Here is a 26,929-nt window from a genome sequence, read left to right as displayed (position 1 = left end):
ACTAAAGGGTAAGCCATCACAAGGGAGATATGTAAAAATATCCGTAGCCCCAAACACAATACTTAGTCAAAGCCCTGTATACTATATTACACAATCCCTATAATGTAAACTGGAAACCCTGTATGTAATCCTGTCCGTGCTCATATCACGTAATGTAACGATACGTGTAGGGTGTGCAGTCCGGAGCCCCAATTCAAAGCCCTGGGTGATATGTGATCTTTATTTTTTGTTATATACTGATTCCTTTGTTTGTCACACGGAGGCAATTTATTTGGTGGTATCAGAGTGCTTTGCTAAAGTATGGGCACTATTAGAGGTAAGGTTGAATTCATGAATTTATTACTTATCTGGCACTTGCATTTTAAACAGGTTTACATACAGGGTGGGTTAGTGGGTTTTTAAGTGTTTTTAGGCTGGGTTCACACTACATATATTTCAGTCAGTATTGTGGTCCTCATATTGCAACTAGTGTTGTCACGATACCAGAATTTTGAGTTCGATACCAATACCAACTTTTTTTTTCAATGCTCGATACTGATTCGATACTTAATAAATTAAATAAAAATCAAACAAAACAAAAAAAAAATAGAATAGAAATGCTCCCCCCCTATTCTGACCTCAGCTATCAGGGGGGATGATGGGGGCTGTAGTCATATAACACACACCAGCTATCAGGGGGGATGATGGGGGCTGTAGTCATGTAACACACACCAGCTATCAGGGGGGATGATGGGGGCTGTAGTCATATAACACACACCAGCTATCAGAGGGGATGATGGGGGCTGTAGTCATGTAACACACACCAGCTATCAGAGGGGATGATAGGGGATGTAGTCATGTAACACACACCAGCTATCGGGGATGATGGGGGCTGTAGTCATGTAACACACCAGCTATCAGGGGGGATGATGGGGGCTGTAGTCATGTAACATACCAGCTATCAGGGGGGATGATGGGGGCTGTAGTCATGTAACACACCAGCTATCAGGGGGGATGATGGGGGCTGTAGTCATATAACACACACCAGCTATCAGGGGGGATGATGGGGGCTGTAGTCATATAACACACCAGCTATCAGGGGGGATGATGGGGGCTGTAGTCATATAACACACCAGCTATCAGGGGGGATGATGGGGGCTGTAGTCATATAACACACACCAGCTATCAGGGGGGATGATGGGCGCTGTAGTCATGTAACACACACCAGCTATCAGGGGGGATGATAGGGGCTGTAGTCATGTAACACACCAGCTATCAGGGGGATGATGGGGGCTGTAGTCATGTAACACACCAGCTATCAGGGGGGATGATGGGGGCTGTAGTCATGTAACATACCAGCTATCAGGGGGGGATGATGGGGGCTGTAGTCATGTAACACACCAGCTATGAGGGGGGATGATGGGGGCTGTAGTCATGTAACACACCAGCTATCAGGGGGGATAATGGTGGCTGTAGTCATGTAACACACCAGCTATCAGGGGGGATGATGGGGGCTGTAGTCATGTAACACACCAGCTATCAGGGGGGATGATGGGGGCTGTAGTCATGTAACACACACCAGCTATCAGGGGGGATGATGGGGGCTGTAGTCATGTAACATACCAGCAATCAGGGGGGATGATGGGGGCTGTAGTCATGTAACATACCAGCTATCAGGGGGGATAATGGGGGCTGTACTCATGTAACATACCAGCTATCGGGGGGGATAATGGGGGCTGTAGTCATGTAACACACACCAGCTATAAGAGGGGATGATGGGGGCTGTAGTCATTTAACACACACCAGCTATCAGAGGGGATGATGGGGGCTGTGGTCATGTAACACACACCAGCTATCAGGGGGATGATGGGGGCTGTAGTCATGTAACACACACCAGCTATCAGGGGGGATGATGGGGGCTGTAGTCATATAACACACACCAGCTATCAGAGGGGATGATGGGGGCTGTAGTCATGTAACACACACCAGCTATCAGGGGGGATGATGGGGGCTGTAGTCATGTAACACACCAGCTATCAGGGGGGATGATGGGGGCTGTAGTCATGTAACACACCAGCTATCAGGGGGGATGATGGGGGCTGTAGTCATGTAACATACCAGCTATCAGGGGGGATGATGGGGGCTGTAGTCATGTAACACACCAGCTATCAGGGGGGATAATGGTGGCTGTAGTCATGTAACACACCAGCTATCAGGGGGGATGATGGGGGCTGTAGTCATGTAACACACCAGCTATCAGGGGGGATGATGGGGGCTGTAGTCATGTAACACACACCAGCTATCAGGGGGGATGAAGGGGGCTGTAGTCATGTAACATACCAGCAATCAGGGGGGATGATGGGGCTGTAGTCATGTAACATACCAGCTATCAGGGGGGATAATGGGGGCTGTACTCATGTAACATACCAGCTATCGGGGGGGGATAATGGGGGCTGTAGTCATGTAACACACACCAGCTATCAGGGGGGATGATGGGGGCTGTAGTCATATAACACACACCAGCTATCAGAGGGGATGATGGGGGCTGTGGTCATGTAACACACACCAGCTATCAGGGGGGATGATGGGGGCTGTAGTCATGTAACACACACCAGCTATCAGGGGGGATGATGGGGGCTGTAGTCATGTAACACACCAGCTATCAGGGGGGATGATGGGGGCTGTAGTCATGTAACACACTAGCTATCAGGGGGGATGATGGGGGCTGTAGTCATGTAACACACCAGCTATCAGGGGGGATGATGGGGGCTGTAGTCATGTAACACACTAGCTATCAGGGGGGATGATGGGGGCTGTAGTCATGTAACACACCAGCTATCAGGGGGGATGATGGGGGCTGTAGTCATATAACACACACCAGCTATCAGGGGGGATGATGGGCGCTGTAGTCATGTAACACACCAGCTATCAGGGGGGATAATGGGGGCTGTAGTCATGTAACACACCAGCTATCAGGAGGGATGATGGGGGCTGAAGTCATGTAACACACCAGCTATCAGGGGGATGATGGGGGCTGTAGTCATGTAACATACCAGCTATCAGGGGGGATGATGGGGGCTGTAGTCATGTAACACACCAGCTATCAAGGGGGGTGATGGGGGCTGTAGTCATGTAACACACCAGCTATCAGGGGGGATGATGGGGGCTGTAGTCATGTAACACACCAGCTATCAGGGGGGATAATGGGAGCTGTAGTCATGTAACACACCAGCTATCAGGGGGGATGATGGGGGCTGTAGTCATGTAACACACCAGCTATCAGGGGGGATGATGGGGGCTGTAGTCATGTAACACACCAGCTATCAGGGGGGATGATGGGGGCTGTAGTCATGTAACACACCAGCTATCAGGGGGGATGATGGGGGCTGTAGTCATGTAACACACCAGCTATCAGGGGGGATGATGGGGGCTGTAGTCATGTAACACACCAGCTATCAGGGGGGATGATGGGGGCTGTAGTCATGTAACACACCAGCTATCAGGGGGATGATGGGGGCTGTAGTCATGTAACACACCAGCTATCAGGGGGGATGATGGGGGCTGTAGTCATGTAACACACCAGCTATCAGGGGGGATGATGGGGGCTGTAGTCATGTAACATACCAGCTATCAGGGGGGATGATGGGGGCTGTAGTCATGTAACACACCAGCTATCAGGGGGGATGATGGGGGCTGTAGTCATGTAACATACCAGCTATGAGGGGGGATAATGGGGGCCTCCGGCCCCCACCTCACAGTCCCGTCCAGATCTAGTGGCCGCATGTCCTCCTGCCTCCCCCTCCTCCAGCCTTCTCCTCCTCCTCCGGTCTCCCCCTCCTCCAGCCTTCTCCTCCTCCGGTCTCCCCCTCCTCCAGCCTTCTCCTCCTCCGGTCTCCCCCTCCTCCAGCCTTCTCCTCCTCCGGTCTCCCCCTCCTCCAGCCTTCTCCTCCTCCGGTCTCCCCCTCCTCCAGCCTTCTCCTCCTCCGGTCTCCCCCTCCTCCAGCCTTGTTTTCCGATCTCCTCTCCCGGACCGCAGCGCTGCTCTCTTCCCTCTCTGCAGCCGCTGACCCTGCTCTGACCCCTGAGCTATGCAAGGCTATATATTACTGCTATAGCATTGCATAGCATCAGTAAAATCAGCGCTCTGCTAGTAGAATGTGGCTGAGCCAGACTTAGCAGAGACACTGGGGGGGGTGCCGATCAGACACTTCACAGCCACCTCAAGGGTTAAATGACTGTAGCCTGCGGGTTCTCGGGCCGCAGTCATTAGCTGCCGGGGTCTGCTACACACAGTAGCCGACCCTGCTGCATATGGAGGGGGTTAGGAGAGGGTTAAATGCCGCTGTCAGTGTGACAGCGGCATCTATACAGTTACATAGCCGGCACAAGCGATCGCTGTGTGCCGGCTATTTGAACTTGGCGCCGCTGAAGCGGAGAGAGGGAGGGCGGGCTGAGGAGAATAACAGTACAGGGGACACGCAGAAGACATGACAGGCACTCGGCTCGCTGCCCGCCATGTCTCCTGCTGTGTACTCTATGATAAGCCGTGCAGCAGTGCGGCTAATCATAAAGTATTGAATACCAGGAAATCCTGGTATCGAACTGAAAATATGCCCCTAAAATCGATAGTAGAATCGATTTTTCAGTGCATCGTGCATCCCTAATTGCAACCAAAACCAGGAGTGGATTAAAAACACAGAAAGGCTCTGTTCACACAATGTTGAAATTGAGTGGATGGCCGCCATTTAATGGCAAATATTTGCTGTTATTTTAGAACAACGGCTGTTGTATTGAAATATTGGCAGTTATTTACTGTTATATGGCGGCCATCCACTCAATTACAACATTGAGTGAACAGAGCCTTTCTGTGTTTTTAATCCACTCCTGGTTTTGGTTGCAATATGAGGACCACAATACTGACTGAAATATATACGTAGTGTGAACCCAGCCCAAATCTGTATTTACATTTGTCATGTTTTGATGTAAGCAGAATAATAAAGTTATTGATTTTCTGAGATATTTGTGTGGGTGCGCTCGCTGGGGTGCTTCCCAGGTCGCTGCTGCCGCTATTCCAGGCGGCGGCAACAGCGGGTGGGTGCGTACGGGAGAGGCCACGGGGAGGTGCGGGGGCGCTGCCCGGGTGATCGCTAGATTGTCCGGGCAGGCCATAGAGGCCGATAATCATCCCGTGGAATAGAGGGCAACGATCAGCCGACAATGTTTATGTCGGCTGATCGTTGCGTCGCTTGTTTTTCAAACATGTTGAAAAACAAGCGACTGGGATAGCAGCGATCTCCTGCCATCGCTCCGTGGAATAGGAGCTGCTATCCCAGTCGCTTGTTTTTCAACATGTTTGAAAAACAAGCAACGCAACGATCAGCCGACATAAACATTGTCGGCTGATCGTTGCCCTCTCTTCCACGGGATGATTATCGGCCGTAAGGGCCGATATCGGCAAAATGCGGCCGATAATTGTTCTGTGGAATAGGACCTTTACCTCTCTCCTGTGCTCCGCCTGTGACTGACTGGGCGGCCTGTCAGCTGACAGGCCACTCAGACACTGCAGCCGCCGGTACCGGGAAGCTGTGGAGCACAGGAGAGGAGATGAGGAGCGGGAGAGGTAAGGTATGAAGTGTTTGGGCAATCGTCAGCCGTTGGCCGTGCATCGCTATTACACGTAGCGATGCGCGGACGGTTCCTGTCGCCATCGGCTGATCGTTGTCTCAACTACACGAAGCAATAATTGACCGAATCGGACGATTTTTGCTCCATGTAATAGAGCCCTAAAATTGCTTTTTGATACAAATATGGCGAACAACATTTTATGACTACTCAGGTTACCTCTGAAAATTTGTTTGATGATCTGAAACATTCAAGCATGACAAATATGCAAAAACCGATGACACGTGGAAGGGGACACTTTTTCATGCCAGTGTACTTTAGTTTTCCCAATTGGAAGGCAGTAACACTGGGCCGTGAGAACAGGTATAAATTTATTTATTTATTATATTTATTTAGCTCACACCACTTCCTTTTATCCGCATTGCTCTCCTATTGACTTATCTTTTTCTTAATCATAAAATGTAAATTTCTCACATTTTCCATAGCTTGTTTCTCTGATGACACCATTGCTTCCACTGGCAGACAGTCTCGCAAATAGTCAGCAATACTGTGGAGGAGAACCTCAGCATTACTGCACGTCAGCTCTTCTATTTCACCTAAATAAAAAACAAAACAGTAAATCTTTCAGAGTAGAAAACCTTCTGAGACAGAAGGAGATGTATTATACAGCCTGTGTCCCAGTGATAAATATGGCAGAGATTTTGCCTCTTTAATCTAGTTTTATCCTGCCTAACTTTAGGACAGCAGTGATGATTGGTCTATTGACACGTTTTTATGGTAAGTAAATACTGACCATAAAAACTGAAGTTAAAAAAACACCAGCTGCACGGTTGCAGCAATGCTCCGCTCTGGCTTTTTCCTCACCATTCCTGCTATGCCAGTACACAAGTTGCATCACTCATATACCGCAGTGCTGGGGGGATGGAGAGCAGCCTCTTGAGGCTGGAGGTATAATGCTGCCTCTGGCCACAAGAGTCATTGACAGGGCTGGGAGCCAGTTGCTTCTCAAACAGAGCGCAGCATTTACTGGTATGCACTCCTGATTAGGAGCATGTACAGGTTAGTTAAAGAGTCAGGTGCACAACCCGCAGCACTTTCCTGGGTGCTGTGCTGGCAGGCAGCGAATTAGAAATTTCAGCCAGATTCTAGGTGCTTCCATAGGGTTCAAGTATGTCATGGTCATTTTTTTTTTATTTTTTTAAACACCGCCAGGTTCCCGCGCCATTCTTTTGCCGTGTATCGGCCCAGCTCTATGCAATGGGGGCAGGCCCGCCAACCCCCATTGTGACATGGCTCAATTGATTCTTAAAGGAGAAGTCCGGGGAAAATTTTCATTAAAGTATTATATTGCCCAACCAAAAGTTATACAAATCACCAATATACACTTATTATGGGAAATGCACATAAAGGGGGAGATTTATCAAACATGGTGTAAAGTGAAACTGGCTCAGTTGCCCCTAGCAACCAATCAGATTTCACCTTTCATTTTCCTAATAGTCTGTGAGGAATGAAAGGTGGAATCTGATTGGTTGCTAGGGGCAACTGAGCCAGTTTCACTTTACACCATGTTTGATAAATCTCCCCCAAAGTGCTTTTTCCCTGCACTTACTACTGCATCGAGGCTTCACTTTCTGGATACAATGGTGGTGTCTCAACCCGACTCCCAGAGCTGTGCGGGCTGTGGCTGCTGGAGATGATGATGGCAGGGGGATGGCAGTGTCCCTCCAGTACCCTCTGTCCCTCAGTGTCCCCCTGCCATCTTCCTCTCCAGCAGCTACAGCCCGCACAGCTTTGGAAGTCGGGTCGTGACATCACCATTTTATCCAGGAAGTGAAGCCTTGGTGCAGTAGTAAGTGCAGGGAAAAAAAGCACTTTATAAGCACTTCCCATAATAAATGTATAGTGGTGATTTGTACAACTTTTGGTGGCCAATACAGTACTTTAATAAAAATTTTCGCTGGACTTCTCCTTTAAGGAGCGGTGTGACAGAGTGAAGGGTATACGGTCACACTGGGGAGCGGCGGTCCTGCTCCCAGTGCCTAGAGCCAGGCTGGTGCACGGCAGAGGAACGGCAGCGAGTGCAGGAACAGGGCAGCGTTTAAAAAAAAGGGCCATGCCGGCGACGATTGCCTATTGTAAAGAGAATAGCAATGTACCTCATGGTGCATATAAATACAAATAGTTTTGATTGCAAATTATTTTGTGTATACAGCTCCTATACCTTAATATCTACAGACATAAACTCTGAATCTGAAGACATGTTACATCTTTCCTTGCTCTAGATATAGTATCTGCCACATGGCTGACTCATTACACGTGAGCAAGAGGTTCCTTGCTTTTCTTAAAAAATATAATATTACAGGTTATATAATAGAATATTGAAGGTGAGCATGCTTGATAAAGACCCAATACTTGAGAATGCAATAAATCTTTGAAGAATTGCTCACTACTGTGGATGCTGTTGGACTTGTTATACCACATCCCTGTGACACATCAAAAGTTTTTCATAGTTTCCCATAACATGCAGATAGATTAATCTGGGATTTAGATTATGAGCCCTAATGGGGACATGGAGCCATGTGAATGATGATAAACTGCGTAAAGTCCTGAAAAATACACCAGCCCCATATAAATAAACAATTATTAAAGAGACAGTAATAAAAAAACAAAAGACAGCCTGCTACAAACCACCACAACCTCAATGCCATATGTGATGTAAAAAATAGCAAATAGTAACAGATGCCATAAAGTCTGCCCCCTGACCACACAGTCATACACATCTAGCTTTCAATGCAGATTCTCAGAACTGAATACGATAACTGCATAGATCAGACGACAGACATAAGCAGTAATACCATTGATAAACACCTGTCACCTAGCTAGCCAGAACTGGCAGATAACAGAGAACAATAGATTTATAGAACAGATCTACAACCCAGCCTCAGCTCTCTCTGTAATACATTGCCTCTTTATACTCTGTACAGTATCAGCCCTCCCTGTACTGCTCTGTCTCTGTATACTCTGTACAGTATCAGCCCTCCCTGTACTGCTCTGTCTCTGTATACTCTGTACAGTATCAGCCCTCCCTGGACTGCTCTGTCTCTGTACAGTATCAGCCCTCCCTGAACTCCCCTGTCTCTGTATACTCTGTACAGTATCAGCCCTCCCCGTACTGCTTTGTCTCTGTATACTCTGTACAGTATCAGCCCTCCATGTACTGCCCTGTCTCTGTATACTCTGTACAGTATCAGCCCTCCCTGTACTGCTCTGTCTCTGTATACTCTGTACAGTATCAGCACTCCCTGTACTGTCTCTGTATACTCTGTACAGTATCAGCCCTCCCTGTACTGCCCTGTCTCTGTACAGTATCAGCTCTCCCTGCACTGCTCTGTACACTCTGTACAGTATCAGCCCTCCCTGTACTCCCCTGTCTCTGTATACTCTGTACAGTATCAGCCCTCCCTGTACTGTCCTGTCTCTGTATACTCTGTACAGTATCAGCCCTCCCTGTACTCCCCTGTCTCTGTACGGTATCAGTCCTCCCTGTACTGCTCTGTCTCTGTATACTCTGTACAGTATCAGCACTCCCTGTACTGTCTCTGTATACTCTGTACAGTATCAGCCCTCCCTGTACTGCCCTGTCTCTGTACAGTATCAGCTCTCCCTGCACTGCTCTGTACAGTATCAGCCCTCCCTGTACTCCCCTGTCTCTGTATACTCTGTACAGTATCAGCCCTCCCTGTACTGCTCTGTCTCTGTACAGTATCAGCCCTCCCTGTACTCCCCTGTCTCTGTATACTCTGTACAGTATCAGCCCTCCCTGTACTGCTCTGTCTCTGTATACTCTGTATAGTATCAGCCCTCCCTGTACTGTCCTGTCTCTGTATACTATGTACAGTATCAGCCCTCTCTGTACTGTCTCTGTATACTCTGTACAGTATCAGCACTCCCTGTACTGCTCTGTCTCTGTATACTCTGTACAGTATCAGCCCTCCCTGTACTGTCCTGTCTCTGTACACTATGTACAGTATCAGCCCTCCCTGTACTGCTCTGTCTCTGTATACTCTGTACAGTATCAGCCCTCCCTGTATTGCTGTCTCTGTATACTCTGTACAGTATCAGCCCTCTCTGTACTGTCCTGTCTCTGTATACTATGTACAGTATCAGCCCTCCCTGTACTGCTCTGTCTCTGTATACTCTGTACAGTATCAGCCCTCCCTGTACTGCTCTGTCTCCTCTGTACAGTATCAGCCCTCCCTGTACTGCTCTGTCTCTGTATACTCTGTACAGTATCAGCACTCCCTGTACTGCTCTGTCTCTGTATACTCTGTACAGTATCAGCCCTCCCTGTACTCCCTTGTCTCTGTATACTCTGTACAGTATCAGCCCTCCTGTACTGCCCTGTCTCTGTATACTCTGTAAAGTATTAGCCCTCCCTGTACTGCCCTGTCTCTGTATACTCTGTACAGTATCAGCCCTCCCTGTACTGTACTGCCCTGTCTCTGTACAGTATCAGCCCTCCCTGTACTGCTCTGTATAGTATCAGCCCTCCCTGTACTGCTCTGTCTCTGTATACTCTGTACAGTATCAGCCCCCCCTGTTCTGCTGTCTCTGTATAGTATCAGCCGTCACTGTACTGTCCTCTGTACAGTATCAGCCCTCCCTGTACTCCCCTGTCTCTGTACAGTATCAGCCCTCCCTGTACTGCTCTGTCTCTGTATATTCTGTACAGTATCAGCCCTCCCTGTACTCCCGTCTCTGTATACTCTGTACAGTATCAGCCCTCCCTGTACTGTACTGTCCTGTCTCTGTATACTCTGTACAGTATCAGCCCTCCCTGTACTGTCCTGTCTCTGTATACTCTGTACAGTATCAGCCCTCCCTGTACTGCTCTGTCTCTGTATATTCTGTACAGTATCAGCCCTCCCTGTACTGTCCTGTCTCTGTATACTCTGTACAGTATAAGCCCTCCTGTACTGCTCTGTCTCTGTATACTCTGTACAGTATCAGCCCTCCCTGTACTGTCCTGTCTCTGTATACTCTGTACAGTATCAGCCCTCCCTGTACTATCCTTTCTCTGTATACTATGTACAGTATCAGCCCTCCCTGTACTGCTCTGTCTCTGTATACTCTGTACAGTATCAGCCCTCCCTGTACTGCTCTGTCTCTGTATACTCTGTACAGTATCAGCCCTCCCTGTACTGTCCTGTCTCTGTATACTCTGTACAGTATCAGCACTCCCTGTACTCCCCTGTCTCTGTATACTCTGTACAGTATCAGCCCTCCTGTACTGCCCTGTCTCTGTATACTCTGTAAAGTATTAGCCCTCCCTGTACTGCCCTGTCTCTGTATACTCTGTACAGTATCAGCCCTCCCTGTACTGTACTGCCCTGTCTCTGTACAGTATCAGCCCTCCCTGTACTGCTCTGTATAGTATCAGCCCTCCCTGTACTGCTCTGTCTCTGTATACTCTGTACAGTATCAGCCCCCCCTGTACTGCTGTCTCTGTATACTCTGTACAGTATCAGCCGTCACTGTACTGTCCTCTGTACAGTATCAGCCCTCCCTGTACTCCCCTGTCTCTGTACGGTATCAGCCCTCCCTGTACTGCTCTGTCTCTGTATATTCTGTACAGTATCAGCCCTCCCTGTACTCCCGTCTCTGTATACTCTGTACAGTATCAGCCCTCCCTGTACTGTCCTGTCTCTGTATACTCTGTACAGTATCAGCCCTCCCTGTACTGTCCTGTCTCTGTATACTCTGTACAGTATCAGCCCTCCCTGTACTGCTGTCTCTGTATATTCTGTACAGTATCAGCCCTCCCTGTACTGTCCTGTCTCTGTATACTCTGTACAGTATAAGCCCTCCTGTACTGCTCTGTCTCTGTATACTCTGTACAGTATCAGCCCTCCCTGTACTGTCCTGTCTCTGTATACTCTGTACAGTATCAGCCCTCCCTGTACTGTCCTGTCTCTGTATACTATGTACAGTATCAGCCCTCCCTGTACTGCTCTGTCTCTGTATACTCTGTACAGTATCAGCCCTCCCTGTACTGCTCTGTCTCTGTACAGTATCAGCCCTCCCTGTACTGTCCTGTCTCTGTATACGCTGTACAGTATCAGCACTCCCTGTACTGTCTCTGTATACTCTGTACAGTATCAGCCCTCCCTGTACTGCCCTGTCTCTGTATACTCTGTACAGTATCAGCCCTCCCTGTACTGACCTGTCTCTGTATACTCTGTACAGTATCAGCCCTCCCTGTACTGTCCTGTCTCTGTATACTCTGTACAGTATCAGCCCTCCCTGTAATGTACTGTCCTGTCTCTGTATACTCTGTACAGTATCAGCCCTCCCTGTACTGTCTCTGTATACTCTGTACAGTATCAGCCCTCCCTGTACTGTCTCTGTATACTCTGTACAGTATCAGCACTCCCTGTACTGTCTCTGTATACTCTGTACAGTATCAGCCCTCCCTGTACTGTCCTGTCTCTGTACAGTATCAGCCCTCCCTGTACTGTCTCTGTACAGTATCAGCCCTCCCTGTACTGTCCTGTCTCTGTATACTCTGTACAGTATCAGCCAACCCTGTACTGCTCTGTCTCTGTACAGTATCAGCCCTCCCTGTACTGCCCTGTCTCTGTATACTCTGTAAAGTATCAGCCCTCCCTGTACTGTCCTGTCTCTGTATACTCTGTACAGTATCAGCCCTCCCTGTACTGTCCTGTCTCTGTATACTCTGTACAGTATCAGCCCTCCCTGTACTGTCCTGTCTCTGTATACTCTGCACAGTATCAGCCCTCCCTGTACTGTCTCTGTATACTCTGTACAGTATCAGCCCTTACTGTACTGTCTCTGTATACTCTGCACAGTATCAGCCCTCGCTGTACTGTCTCTGTACAGTATCAGGCCTGCTTACTGCTGCTTCTCATCCACTGGATAACCCTCGGCAGTGCACTCGGGGACACCCGCCTTAGTAAGCTGAGGACAGCGCTCTGAGCTTCAGATACATCCATCTCTCAGACCCTCGAGCAAATAAACGTTATTTATTATTGGGTGTATCAGGATGGCCGCTCTAGGACTCCCACACATTACTACAGACGGTAACGGGAAACGGACCGGGAGCGCTTCATTCCCCTAAACAATTACTTATCACCTACATCCACGCTTTTCAGGCATGGTTTTACTTTATTAGCTGCAACGCTAACATACAAAGGGGTGCCTTCTCCAAAACAGGAACGTTCATTAGCGACCCCTGCAGCGAGGAGACACTGTTTTATGTAACACCGGAAGTATGCCCCAAGTTGTAAGCCGGAAGTGAAAGGTTAAAGGTTGTCTACAAATGGTGACGTTTCCTATAGGCCGGAAGCTGCTGAGACCTCTAGTCTGGCGGAGAGTGTTGTGCGGTTCTGTTTAGGATCTGGTCGTTGGTTTCAAGAACTGAGAAGGGAGGAGAAGAGCTGCAGGCTCCGTCCCGTAGGGGGCGGAAGATCCATCTGTATTGAACCCTCGGGGTAGCCGGAGAAGGGGCTCATCAGACGAAGGGTAATGGCCGGATTACAGCATATGTGGGCACAGCACCAGGATCCTGGGAGCTGCAGCTCTATAGGGATCTCCAGCACCGCATCAGCTCTTATGGCTGTGTTCACACTGTGCATTGTTTACCTTTTACTCTTTAAGTACATAGAAATTTGCTGTATAGTAATCTTCTAGTCGCCTACCCCACCGTATACATACTCTATACTGATGTGTGTGTGTGTGTATATATATAGTAATTCCCTTGACAGTGAATTCTGCTGTATGGCATATGGTATAATGTTTTAGCGTATGTGGTATATAAAGCCTGAGTATAATACGTTTAGCACAAGCCTGATGTGAACACGTCCTGATATTTGTTACTATCAGAGCTCCTCAAGAGAAGCTTTGCTGTTAGTTATGGCTGAAATGTCTGGGGACCCTAACACGTGACTGGACCCTGCACAGAAGAGGAGCGCCAATCTTGTAGATCAGCAGTCATTTATAAAGGATTTATACCGCTGAGCACCAGGCAGGGAGAACAGCCCGAGTGATCGCTGGATTGTTTATGAGATCATTTGTTGCAATCAGTGTTAGATTTCCCCCGTCTTGTGTTTATGAAATCATTTTTGTAAATGGAGAATACTCCTTTAATCCTGAAATGATGTGTGAACTTTTTTTATGCAGTGTGTTGAGCCATAGACATACATTGGCCCAACAGGAGGGAGATGTGTTGGTGTGCACACAATGGGTTAAGGTTTGTTTATGTACATGGCTCAGCCTTTGACTTTTGCCTTGGAAATACATATCAAACTTTAAATCATTGTGTGAACATAACCCTACACTGCTACATCCTGCTGCATCCATACTTGCCTTTAGCTTAAACTGCTTCAGCCTGTACACGTGACTTTTGCCTTTAAGTAAATTTCTACCATCACACACTGGGTCTCACTGAGGGAGTGGGAAGCTTGGTAACATGGAGGGAGGTAGATAGATAGGTAGATGGATAGTGAAGAGAACAGGCACTCGGAAAGTTTTTCTGGCACTAAATTCAAAGTAATAGTGATTTAGAAAATGACTCATGCACATGGCTGCTCTATAGTCATCCTTTATTAGAACAGTAAAGGGTTATTGTCAGATCTGAAGAATTATTCTCTATCCACAAGACAGGTAGCTGTGGATGTGCAGCAAATTGAAACAAATAGTTCAGAGAGAGAGTGTATCTCGGCACTGCTACATATACAGTCCAGCTTAGTCCTTGTCGGCCCTTGTGTCAAGCAAACAAGCCAACGGAAAAGTTTAACATTGGCACTCACCAGTACAAATCATCTTTATTATTCACACTGAGATGCCAATTTAGCGGTAGGAGATCATATTACAGGTGTGTTCCATAGAGGCAACAGACGCTTTTCACAAGTGCTCTGCTTGTAGTACCACCACTGGGTCTGTATATTACAGGCAGATGCATGTGTGTACCACCCAGCGTGAATAATAAAGACCTCTTTTATCAGGGAGTGCTGCAGATTATCTGACAGATTATCTGCCAAAGATTTGAAGCCAAAGCAAGAAACAGACTATAAACAGAGATCAGGTCATAAAAGAAAGCCTGAGATTTCTTCTCTTTTCAAAAACTTTCCTGGCTTTGGCTACAAATCTTTGCCAGATAAGCTGTCAGATAATCTTTCTGTGTAAATGGACCATTATAATTCTTCTGTAGCGTCTTTGTCTTGTTCATTCTATCTCGTTCGTTCATTCTATAAGAAATAGATTGCTTCAAGAGTTGCTTATATCTGCAAATTGTTCAGTTTTATTAGCAGCAAAAATCCTACCCCCAAAAATTCTGGTGCACTTGAACAAAACTCCATGCAAACATACCCATGGTCCTTTTATATTGACCACAAGCAGAGCTCTTGAAAACGGGTATCTCAACCATAAAGCCTACGTTTTCTCTGAAGAGGAGATGTGTGACTGGATGCCACTTTCCCCGGGAGGCTGCTTTGCATCAGCTGATAGCCAGATTATCATTACTTGAACAGGAGTAATAAAGGAGAACTCCTTAGGCTGCTGTCACACACTGCAGTTTTTCTGGAATATTGCCACTGCAGTTTTTGAGCCAAATACGGGAGTGTGAACTATAAAAGAGAGACTTCTCATTCCTGCTGAAGCCACTTCTGACTTTTTCAGGTCCACATTAAGGTCCACTATTTTTACTACATGGTCTGTAATTGCATCCATATCCCCAAAAATTTTAAACTGGTAATAAAAAAAATAAATAAAGCAACTTGTTTGCTTAGACTTGATCTGCGTTTTTCACAGACATCATAAATAAAACATCCAGGAAAAACACTGATCCCTTAGACTACTATTGGTATCCTGTTGTAGAACAGAAAGTGCTAAGCTTATATACTGATATGTTATGCTGCAATGATATATAACTCCCTCTCTGTGCACCCAACATGACAGTCCCATAGATTTTTTTTTTTTTTTTTAACTAGACATGAAAATAAAGTCTTGTTGCACTGTACTTTCAGCATGGTACTAAGCACAGACCATTTGCAGCAGTTTTGTCATGTTGAGTATAGCCTTGAAGGGGTATACTAATCATGTCTGATAGTTTCCAAGGTTCACGAAACAGGAGGGAAAAATCTTTTTATTCAGTCACTGCTCTAAAGTCCTTGGTAGAAGTGCCCTGGGGTGTCACAATGAACTGTATCAGATCACTGGCCTCTGTGGTCACATGCAACATGTGTATGGAGACTCCAGAGCAATGGTGGTGCCAAGAGGGTGAGTGTAGGTGTTTTTTTTTTTTGTTTTGTTTTGTTTTTTTTTGTTTGTTTGTTTCTATAAAATGGGTTACCCTAGTCCATGCCCCCTGGAACTTTGACAACCAAGAATATCTCACCCATTTAACTTCAGTGGAAAAATGCCAGGTCCCCTTAACGCTGTCTGATTAGTCATCATCCACTTGTCATAGTGACAGAAGGCATCCACACTACTCAGAACTCACTTCACAGTAGTGAGACATTTAAATAATCTCATACATATAGATGTGGGGGTCACCTTTTATGTTTTCTTATGACTGTGAAATCCTTTACCTTTTAGTGGTTCTCAGTTGTGTCTGGTTTTTCTCTCTGTTTTATAACCTGTTAAATAATTTATGTAATATTCTCTTTCTGATTGTGTGTGGCAGGTTAGCGTGTGTAGCTGACAGCCGCCAAGATGGTTTTGGCAGACCTCGGACGGAAGATCACCTCGGCTCTGCGCTCTTTAAGCAATGCCACAATTATTAATGAAGAGGTAAGACCAGCTTTCATGTATCTACATCAAGGGGGGGGGGGGTGTAGGGAACCTTGGCTCCCCAGCTGTTGCAAAACTACAACTCCCATCATGCCTGGACAGACAAAGCTAAAGCTTTAGCTGTCCATGCATGATGGTTGTTGTAGTTTTGCAACAGCTGGAGAGCCAAGGTTCCCTACTCCTGTTCTAGACTGACTAACATAGAAGGTGAATTGTTAATTCTGGATAATACAGACATTTCTTCCCTATTTAACATCCTAAAGGTGTTCTGTACTGTCCAGTCGCAACCACAGATCTTTGTTTATATTAAGACTAAAGATGAGCGAACGCACAGTAAAGGCCCTGTTCCACGGAACGATTATCGTCCGTATTCGGCCGCTACGGATGATAATCATCCCGTGGAATAGAGTGCAACAATCAGCCGACATCGTTCATGTCGGCTGATCGTTGTAGTCGCTTGTTTTTCAACATGTTGAAAAACAAGCAACTGATATAGCAGCGATCTGCTGCCGTCGCTCCGTTGAATAGGAGCGTCGGTAGCAGACGCTGCTATATCCTATGGGCTGCCCGGACGATCAGCGATCACCCAAGCAGCCCCCCCGCAGCTCTCCGCCGCCCCTCCCGCACTCACCCGCTCGCTGCTGCCGCGATGAATAGCTGCGGCAGCGAGCGGGGAACGAGGAGCAAACGAGCGCTGAGAGTGCTCGTTTGCTCCTCTTAAAGACCCGTGGAATAGGCCTATAAGTTGAGGTTCGCACCTTGAGACATGTAAGATGAAGCCTATGAAGCCTTTTTTTGCTGGAAACACTTAGGCTGATTCTATATTCTCCAGCCGTCGGGATTCGAAATCCAATAGTTTGGGTTTAGTATAACCCGAGCATACTGTAGGTCCGCTCATCTCTAATAAAGAGATAATGTTATTCAAGTTTGACATATAGTGACATGTTTCTGACACCCATAGATGTTTTACCTGCTATCTTTTTCATTTAGGTGCTAAGTGCTATGCTGAAAGAAGTATGCACGGCCTTACTGGAAGCAGATGTCAACATCAAGCTTGTCAAGCAACTAAGAGAAAATGTCAAGTAGGACTCCATTATATTATTTTAAGGGGATTAGATTTTAACACTTAGATTAATGGGTTACTCAGGCGGAAAAAAAATATCATTCAAATAATCTGGTTTCAGAAAGTTATATAGATTTGTAGATTACTTCTATTTAAAAATTTTTGGACTTTCAGTACTTATCCGCTGCTGTATGTCCTGCAGGACATATGTCCTTTTGTCTGACACAGTGCTCTCTGCTACCACCTCTGTCCATATCAGGAACTGTCCATAGCTGCAGCAAATCTCAATAGAAAACCTCTCCTGCTCTGGACAGTTCCTGTCTGACACAGTGCTCTCTGCGGCCACCTCTGTCCAAGACTGAAAATAAAGCACCTCTTCCTGCAGGGCATACAGCAGCTAATAGATATGGGTAGAATTATGATTTTTAAAGAGAAGTTAATTACAAATCTCTATAACCTTCTGAAAGCAGATTATTTGAAAGAAAGATTTTTCAGCGGAGTACCCCTTTAATGACTAACTTTTAGTTCAGTATTTGCAGGTAACTTAATATTATCATTTCTCTAGGTCTGCCATTGATTTGGAAGAAATGGCATCTGGCCTCAATAAGAGGAAGATGATCCAACATGCAGTTTTTAAGGAACTGGTTAAGGTATTGTATTCTGTGAATTTGTCTTTTATCAGTCCTAACCTTTTATTAGTTTTTCTTTTTTCCTCTTGAGAAATTTGTGTCCGTCAAAAAAAAAAAAAAACGGATCCGTTTTTTTATAATGGAAGTCGATGGAAAAACGGATGCACACAAATGCATCCGTTTTTGCAATCCGTTTTTCATCCGTTTTTTTTTTTGTTTTTTTTTTGTTTTTTTCCAAAAAACGGATTGAAAAAACGCAGTGCGAACCCAGCCTTAGGCTGGATTCACTCTGTGCCTTTTTCGTGTCTTAATTTTTTTGTAAATCCACTTTATATTGCAAATTGCATTGACTTTGCAGTGTGGCTTTTAGGAGTTGTCATTCCTTTATTTTAAGACCCCAGAAAATAGTTTTTTGTGTACTTTTCTACATGTCTACAGCCTATATGAGCTGCCCTCAGTGTCTACTCTTCCCTCTGTCTGCTCTGTACACTAAGATCTGCAGTGTACAACTCTCTGCCTCCCCTTCCGTGCGTCTCTAGCACTGAAACAGCAGACCAAGTCTGTCTAGTGGTTTTATTTTGGTAGGAAATTTTGTAATGAAGACAAGAAATTTGCAGTAAGGAAACACATGCCAAGGTGTTGGTTGTCTTTAAAGCTCTTTAAACTCTTGTTTCATAGCTTGTAGACCCTGGAGTAAAAGCCTGGACACCCACAAAAGGAAAACCAAATGTCATAATGTTTGTAGGATTGCAAGGAAGTGGAAAGACAACAACTTGCTCGAAGGTAAGATATGGAGTTACCTTTACTAAACAGGGGGCTTGTATCTCTTATATGATCTATTATGATAACAAATTTGTGCTGTATTGTTTTTTAATTTTTTATAGCTGGCATATTACTATCAGAGAAAAGGGTGGAAGACTTGTTTGATATGTGCCGATACATTTAGAGCAGGTAAGTGCCGCAGCCGCTAGCTTGGACTTCGATTCGATTACTGTGTCCCATCATACTTTTTAAAACTCTATCGTTGGGCATGTCTAGGCTCACATCTTGTTTGGGCATTAAATTCATAGTGTGCACATTACCATGCTTTCCCAGTGTATTGGGGGATTATCTGTACAGTTACCTACATCTGCCATTAAGTTGCTTCCCATTTCAGTTGAAGCAATTGTATGCAGACATAGCCTGGCCAAACAAACTCCCTTGACCTTAAAGTCCTGGGACTTGTGAGTTGTTGTTGGGTGAAGAGTTACAGTTTATGTGCATTGTAACATAACACTGGTTATGATGTTGCTTACTGAATGTATCAAATAAATCAACTTTATTTGCAGGTGCCTTTGACCAGCTGAAACAGAACGCTACAAAAGCCAGAATTCCTTTCTATGGCAGGTAAGCAGGTTTAGGCCTTGATTGTGCTCAGATTTTTTTTTTTTTTTTTTTGGAGGTGTGTTTTTAAAGTATGTGAGAATAAGTTACCTGTTTATGTATTGCATACAAAAAATGGGTTTAAAAAGCCAGAACCTTAACTTCAAAAATATATACAGTGGAAATGTTTGGCAGAAATCTGAAACTTCCCTTACACTTCTGCTGCATGTTTTGCAACGTGTTATTCCGAGTAGGATAGTACACTGTATAAATCCAGTCTTATTCTTTCCTTTAAGTAGATTTCTGTATTGGGGAGAAACAATCCTCACTACCTGATACAGGTTCAGTATGAACCGCTTGATCTAATCTTGATCTTGGTTGTGTGTGGTGGTGTTCGTTGTTTTTTTGTTTTGTTTTTTTTATGTACATTTTTCAAATAAACTCTTTTTTTATGCTCTATTTATGGTGATGTGAAGGATTTTCTGGAATGAGCTCTAGCAGCAGGCATTAAACTTCTGTAAGGCCGCATGCACACATTTCTTGAATCATAGAAGCGACAGAGCGTTAAGTTGTGCAGTGGAATCACAGACCTTCTTTCATTATTTATCGTTATAATACTGGGAGCATCAAAAGTGTTTAAATCTTTTTGGGACTGTACTGACACAGCTGCTTTCCTGTGTCAGTACAGTCCCACAAAGATTTGAACACTTTCAGCTTCATGGTCTGCAGCTTCTGTAATTTGCAGAATGTGTGCATGCAGCCTAAGGGCATTTTAGTCCATGCAGAGACGCATGCTTGTGTTTCTGACTTTTCATTTTAATTTTATTTTTTTTATTTTTCAGTTACACAGAGATGGACCCAGTAAATATTGCTTATGAAGGTGTGGAGAAGTTTAAAAATGAAAACTTTGAAATAATCATTGTGGACACAAGTGGTCGACACAAGCAGGAAGATTCTCTGTTTGAAGAAATGCTTCAAGTTTCTAATGCCATAGTAAGGCGAACATTTATAGTAGCTTATCAGCTTTGTAGAAACCATTTAACTCATCCCAACATAAAAAAAAGTTATCCTCCACCCACAGGATGTTGGATTTTCCACAAACAAATGAAGCAGCTTATTTGTTCTCTATTGGATTTCTAAACATTGCTGAGTTTCTTTTGCAATGTTTATAAGCCCTATTGACAATTAAATGTTGACCATGCAAGCACATGGCTGCTCAGTTTATTCATGGGGCTTTCCCCTTCTCTTCCATCATCAGTGGGAGTCCCAGTTTTGTGGAGACCCTTTTTTGTGTTACAGCATGTAAGAGAACACTGGGTCACTTACACACTGCAGTACATAAGGGGTTAAGCAAAAGGACACAGCAGGCTCTTATCTTCCCTGGGCCCCCTCCCTCCACGGGCCCAATAGCAACTGCCTCCCCTGCCTCTATGGTAGCTTCTCCACTGTGTGGAGTGATGTGTTTCCTACAGAGATGACATGTCTGACTTTTTTTTTTTTTTTTTTATAACCAGGGTGTTACATAATAGGGTAACATTAAAGAATGGGGGGTCTAGAATCTGCAATAAGTGACCGTGTGTGGGTGGACCTGTATAATTCCATAGGTGGATCTAAAGAAAAACATGACTTTTACACCCTGTCATTTTACACCCTGTTTACACGCATGTCAACTTGTATATCATAATTGTGCGGCTAGAGAGTTAATGGGTTGTTCCATCACCATGATAAAGCCCAACATGCATGATAACCCATGCTGCAATGGACAGACTTTTTATATAGGCTACAGAAAATATATGGACCCATGGATCTCATACCTATAAGGAACACTGATCAGTTTTCTTTCACTCTACTCCATTTTAATTAATTTTTTTCATTTATTTATTTTCGTTTTGTTTTTTTAGCAACCAGATAACATTGTGTACGTTATGGATGCCTCCATTGGACAGGCTTGTGAAGCTCAAGCCAAAGCCTTTAAGGATAAAGTAGATGTAGCTTCAGTTATTGTAACCAAATTAGATGGCCACGCCAAAGGAGGAGGTGCTCTCAGTGCGTAAGTATTTTTCTTTTGCCTTTTTTCTGTAATGTAAAGACGGTGAAAGGACTGTAAGTGTGTGAATCACTAAACATAACATCCGATGTTTGCAAAATAATATCCATAATTAATTTTCATGAACATTAATTTGACGTTCGCGCAAAAGTCAGTTATTCAATACATATATTTGTGTATTGGTCAATTAAATGTGCATGCTAAGCTCGTTCTTTCTCTTCTCAGTACCACTTGACTGACTCAAAACATTTGACTTGTCAAAGTGTGTTTTTTTTTTTTGTTTTTTTTTGACAGGTACACTTTAAAATATAATTTTTTTTTTTATATTTTAGTGTTGCTGCTACAAAGAGTCCGATTATTTTCATTGGAACTGGAGAACACATTGATGACTTTGAGCCATTTAAGACACAACCTTTTATCAGCAAACTCCTTGGTAAGTTATCCGAATAGGAATATTTTCATGTGTTTATACCCGCCCACCTACCCGCCTTCCCAATGACATATTATTATATACTAATCCAATCCCATAGAGACTTGCTGCATGTGAGTTTTTGTCATCTTCTCTCTCTTACCATATGTGCGTAGTAATCTGTATCATGCCCTGTTCTTCCAGAGAGATGCAGAAAATGTGGTCCCCCACTTGTTTTTCTTATCTGAGCCATGACTTTCCTGGCCTGTATATATGTCTTACACCGACAGCTATTTACTTTAATGACCATTATGTAGTACTGCAGACTACCAACTTCTCTGACACTAACAGCTGTTAACCAGGGATTTCAGACGCCAGAAGCACAGAAACCTAAAGTGTCCCTGTCCTACAGACATGTCAAAAGTTTGGATTGGTAGGGCTGTGGGTGTTTAGACCCCACCAATCTTAGAGAAGCACTCACATCCTGCTTGCTGTGATCTCCATACACTTGCATCGGAGGAGTGCCTAGTTGAGTGTTGCTTCTGGCTCTAACATTTTGATGGGGGTCTCAATACACAAAACTTTTTAATATATATATTGTGGTGTTTTACCACTGATAAGCATTTAATGAATTTAATGTTCAATGTAATTTAATTATGCTAACCATTTCTTGTAGGAATGGGAGATATTGAAGGTTTGATTGATAAGGTGAATGAGTTGAAGTTGGATGACAATGAGGCCCTGATAGAGAAACTAAAACATGGTAAGCAATATGCAGTTGTGTCAATATCTGTAAAATTACATACTCTACTGTGTGTCAACCTTTCCTGTGTATGGAAAGGAGGTCCAACAGCATCTAATAATAAATATCAATCTTTATTGAAAGCCCAGCTTACAGTGAATACGATTTTTTGATCCTCACGTAGTGTGAAGGGTTCCTAATGCCTTTTTGTTTTAGTTTTTTTTCTACCTAGTCAGAAAATGTGGTTGAAGCCTTTGAAATCTGAAGTAAATGTTTTAATCCTGTTTTTGTTTTTGTATTTTAAGGTCAGTTCACACTTAGAGATATGTATGAACAGTTTCAAAATATCATGAAAATGGGACCTTTTAGTCAGATTTTGGTAAGTATTTTGGTCCAATACTACTTCATTTAGTAGGACAATTGTAAAACATTTGAGCTGGGTTGACATGTAGTATTTCCCTTATACTTGTCCTTAGCCTTTCGTACGAAACAAAAAATATGAGCTTAGTTTTTTTTTTTGTTATTCCTAGAAAAGTGTTTCCCTGTGTATGCTACCCTCACTTATTGTGTTAATGATTTGTATAATTTGTATTCTTACTTTAAAGGGCATGATTCCTGGGTTTGGACAAGACTTTATGAGTAAGGGTAATGAGCAAGAATCAATGGCTCGCCTTAAGAAACTTATGACCATAATGGATAGCATGAATGATCAGGGTAAGGGTCTTTGTAAAAACCTTTGACATGTTGTCCAGAAAGGTTAGAATACGCTGTCAGATCACTCAGACAAATAAAGGCAGTATGAATGGACCCTAAAGGGATAAAGACACTGTCTCATGGAAATAACACTAACACAAAAATAATCTCATAGCTACAGTTCTCATGTCTTTAGCCCTAGTTTAGTCACTATCTCCTGGGAAGGCTCTTCTAGCTAGACTTTTCTGTTGATAGAGTTGGAGTAGCTGCCTTTGAGTCCAAAAGGGGGGCTTGAGTAACCCACCTGATTATATGCCTTTTAACTACCCCTTTAGCTTAAAAAAATGCATAGTAGAATATAGGTGTAAAGTATAGGTACAAGTTGGGACCGCCGATAACAAATTGATGCACTGTGGAGTATGCAGGGTTAAGCTCCGAGGCATGGATGAAAAGGAAGCAGATGGGGTGCATGGATATATGGCCAAGAGACAGGTATACTCAAGTTAGGTTTATTTCAGCATAGGTGCAGGGGGGAGAGATGGAATTGAGTGCAGACGCGCATTCTAAGACAAGGCCATTTCAGGTGTGAACCCGATTAAATTACAGACAGAGTCTACATATCTCTGATTTATTTATTTATTATTATCGTAGAACTCGATAACACAGACGGTGCCAAACTCTTCAGCAAACAACCCGGGAGAATTCAGAGAGTGGCAAGAGGGTCAGGAGTATCTACAAGAGACGTACAGGAACTTTTAGCACAGTACACAAAGTTTGCACAAATGGTTAAGAAAATGGGTGGCATCAAAGGACTTTTCAAAGGTGAGTATTTGCTTAGTAAATATAGCGCTTTGCAGCTTGTCTGTACATATTTATCACGTGTAGTGCTCCAGACTTAAAAACCATAAAACCATGTGCAGATTGCTTCAGTGTAGTAAAGTGTTCTGAACTGCATTGCACAGTCGATAACATTAAGTTTTTATTGCATATAAAATATGCTTTCTGATTTCTAGGTGGAGACATGTCCAAAAATGTAAATCCCTCACAAATGGCTAAACTAAATCAGCAAATGGCAAAAATGATGGACCCCAGAGTTTTACAACACATGGGTAAGCTTATTTTTTTTTTTATATCCAATCCCTTTTTTCTTTTATAATATAATTTGTAATATATAGCATTCCTGAATATATCTTAAAAGAGGTGCAGTTTTTCTCTTGCTCTGCATGAATGATTTTATAAATAATTTCTCAGATGTAAAACTTGTCCGAGAGACATATCAAAAGTTTTGATCAGTTGGGATCAGGAGAACAAACCGCACGTTTACTTCCTGCTCTGTGTCACATGACCTAGACAGACTAGTATATGGGTTGTCTAGGTCTATGACACCGCAGGGAGAGGAAAATACAGCAACATAATCATCTCCCCGCTCGTTCTTCTGATCTGTTAGGGTGCAAACACTCAGTTCTGAATAATATAAACTTTTAATATTCCTCTATTAAAAGTTTTTATTAATGACAGATACTAGAGATGAGCAAATTTGCAAAAGTTCGAGTTCGCATGAACCCGAACAATCAGCTTTTGAATCCGGCTGCTTGGAGAAGGTAAATGCAGCCCTAGGACTGCTTGTAAGACATGGATACAGCCTATGGCAAACCCAAACCTTTGCAGTCCGCTCATCCCTAACAGATATTCTATATGTAATAAACACTGTTGAATGAATCAATATTTCTGATTCTAATTGACAGGTGGAATGGCCGGCCTGCAGTCTATGATGAGACAGTTTCAACAAGGAGCAGCTGGGAACATGAAAGGAATGATGGGATTCAACAACATGTAGCCAACCTTCTGCCTTTCTAAACAGAAATTCCCTCAAATAACATCTTTCTCAGAGATTTTTAAAACTTAGAAAGGTAGCATTGTCACTTCTGGAAGACCATGAATTAAAATGGATTTAGAGACTAAAATTACATGTGGTCTTTATGCGGTGTCATCCTTGCCATTTGTTATTTTGGCTTTTTACTTAAAGTAATGACAAGGAAAGCAGATTTTAAATTATGTCATAAATTAATTTAAGTTTTGAAGAAAATAGAAGCTTTTAAGAAGACTATTTTACAGCCAGTGTATAACCTCTTTTGTATACTTCACTGGTTTTCACAGAAAATTGTCTGCTGTAAAATAAAGTTCTTCATGGCTGTAACTTGCTTGTTTAGTTATTTGTGTGGTGATGGAATGTTCCTCACTGTACAAGTCACAAAAACCAAAGAAAACAGCAGCACAGCCATATTTCTGTCAGATGTTCAGAGCAGTAGTAGTTGATCCAGGTCTTTGGATTCCTGAGGACTTGGTAAACCACAGAAAAGCCCCAGCACTCATCCAAGAAGAGGTGCAGTGTTTGAACCTTAGCAGGGTCTCTTTGACCTTGAGAAAAACCACATGTCACCAACCATCTCCCCTGCAGATATGTAGATAAATTAATAAGGTAGGTCTTTTACATTGTTTTACAAACACTTGTCAGCATTGAAATTGCAACACCAATAAAATACACCACCAATGACAACATGCAAATTGAAGTAGTAAGTGTCGCTAAAATCTGCAAATGATCAAATATTCAAGCCCCTGCCTCCATGTCTCTTGCATGTGGAAGAGGCTTCAGTAGTGTAAAAGCCAGATCAAATGCAACAATATTTAGCCACATAAAACTTCAAAAATTGGAACCTGTCTGTACCGTATGATTGTGTGATACCTACTGTTTACCACTTGTTGCAAACGAAGGGGATAACAATCCTGGAACCGGGGGACCTTGATTGATCACTCCGGTAGATCAATACTAGGCATAGATGTCTGCACTATTTAGCATTGTGGGTCCCAGTGGTTCAGAAGCAAACAAGCTGGAATGACAGCAAGAGGTGCACAAAAGTGATTCTCTACATTAATGGATCATATGATTAGAAGAATTGCTCTGGGTGAAACATTCTGTACTGTGAGTGAAATTGGATGTTTAATACCAAACCTAGGTTAACTGAGAAAAATCTTCAGAGCTTTCTCTAGAGAAAGGTAAAGGAGAACAGAGTGGAGAATCCATTTCTGTTATTAACACTGAAGTGGTAGAATATCTGGAAGTTAAAATAGCTAAGGATGTTAATAAGTATGTGGATTTGAACATAAAACCCTTGATGGAAAAGGTGGGAAAAAAATAGATGTATGGCTTAAGCTTCCTTTGGGGATGGTGGAGAGAATTGCTTTAGTGAAGATGGTTTTGCTCCCCCAATTTTTGTTTTATTTACAGGCAGCCCCTATATGGATTCCTGAGTTTTGGTTCAGGAGAATAGAAGTGCCGATTAATCGGTTGGTTTGGGGAAGGAAAAAGGTGAGATTGAAATATAGGGCTTTGGTGAGGAGGGGGGGGGGGCTGGCCTTGCTGGACTTTGGGCTCTATTTTCTTGCAGTGGGAGCCCAGAGCCTGGCGAGGTGGAAGTCCTTGCCCATTTTGGGATATATACTTTCTCGATTAGGTAATAACTTGAATATTTTTGAGGTGTTGGAAACTGGTCAGATGTTAGAGAGTGCCTCACTG

General features: G+C 43.9%; 2 protein-coding genes across 5 annotated transcripts in view; one reads left to right on the top strand and one right to left on the bottom strand.

Moving 5' to 3' along the window:
- Positions 1 to 26,929, bottom strand: part of LOC138771452 (uncharacterized) — an 80,704-nt gene that overhangs the window by 16,953 nt on the left and 36,822 nt on the right. Inside the window, exons 1-2 of one of the 4 annotated variants that reach the window (XM_069951154.1) lie at positions 12,811 to 12,912; positions 6,076 to 6,197 (exon numbers count right to left, since the gene is read on the bottom strand). In XM_069951154.1, the coding sequence (XP_069807255.1) occupies positions 6,076 to 6,197; positions 12,811 to 12,844 (156 nt within the window). In that variant the 5' untranslated portion in view covers positions 12,845 to 12,912. Of the gene's footprint in view, positions 1 to 6,075; positions 6,198 to 12,517; positions 12,640 to 12,810; positions 12,913 to 26,929 lie in introns of those variants that run through there. The other 3 variants (XM_069951156.1, XM_069951153.1, XM_069951157.1) reach the window with 3 other exon arrangements.
- Positions 12,660 to 25,319, top strand: SRP54 (signal recognition particle 54). Its single transcript, XM_069951152.1, has 16 exons — positions 12,660 to 13,143; positions 16,304 to 16,410; positions 17,401 to 17,492; positions 18,039 to 18,123; positions 18,781 to 18,885; positions 18,987 to 19,053; positions 19,431 to 19,488; positions 20,307 to 20,457; positions 21,366 to 21,514; positions 21,844 to 21,944; positions 22,597 to 22,683; positions 22,968 to 23,041; positions 23,268 to 23,376; positions 24,007 to 24,177; positions 24,369 to 24,464; positions 25,101 to 25,319. Exons 2-16 carry the CDS (start codon positions 16,333 to 16,335, stop codon positions 25,190 to 25,192), a joined length of 1,515 nt encoding a protein of 504 aa, XP_069807253.1. The 5' UTR covers positions 12,660 to 13,143; positions 16,304 to 16,332; the 3' UTR covers positions 25,193 to 25,319.

This window comes from Dendropsophus ebraccatus, chromosome 13 (genome assembly GCF_027789765.1).
Source record: "Dendropsophus ebraccatus isolate aDenEbr1 chromosome 13, aDenEbr1.pat, whole genome shotgun sequence".
Taxonomy (NCBI): domain Eukaryota; kingdom Metazoa; phylum Chordata; class Amphibia; order Anura; family Hylidae; genus Dendropsophus; species Dendropsophus ebraccatus.
This window is presented reverse-complemented; position numbering and strand designations above follow the sequence as displayed.

Excerpts from the sequence above, each read along its gene's own strand:
- SRP54 (XM_069951152.1), top strand. The coding sequence starts at position 16,333 with ATGGTTTTGGCAGACCTCGGACGGAAGATCACCTCGGCTCTGCGCTCT. Across the intron at positions 18,124-18,780 it reads TTTTTAAGGAACTGGTTAAG|CTTGTAGACCCTGGAGTAAA; the intron begins GTATTGTATTCT and ends CTTGTTTCATAG. Across the intron at positions 19,054-19,430 it reads TGCCGATACATTTAGAGCAG|GTGCCTTTGACCAGCTGAAA; the intron begins GTAAGTGCCGCA and ends CTTTATTTGCAG.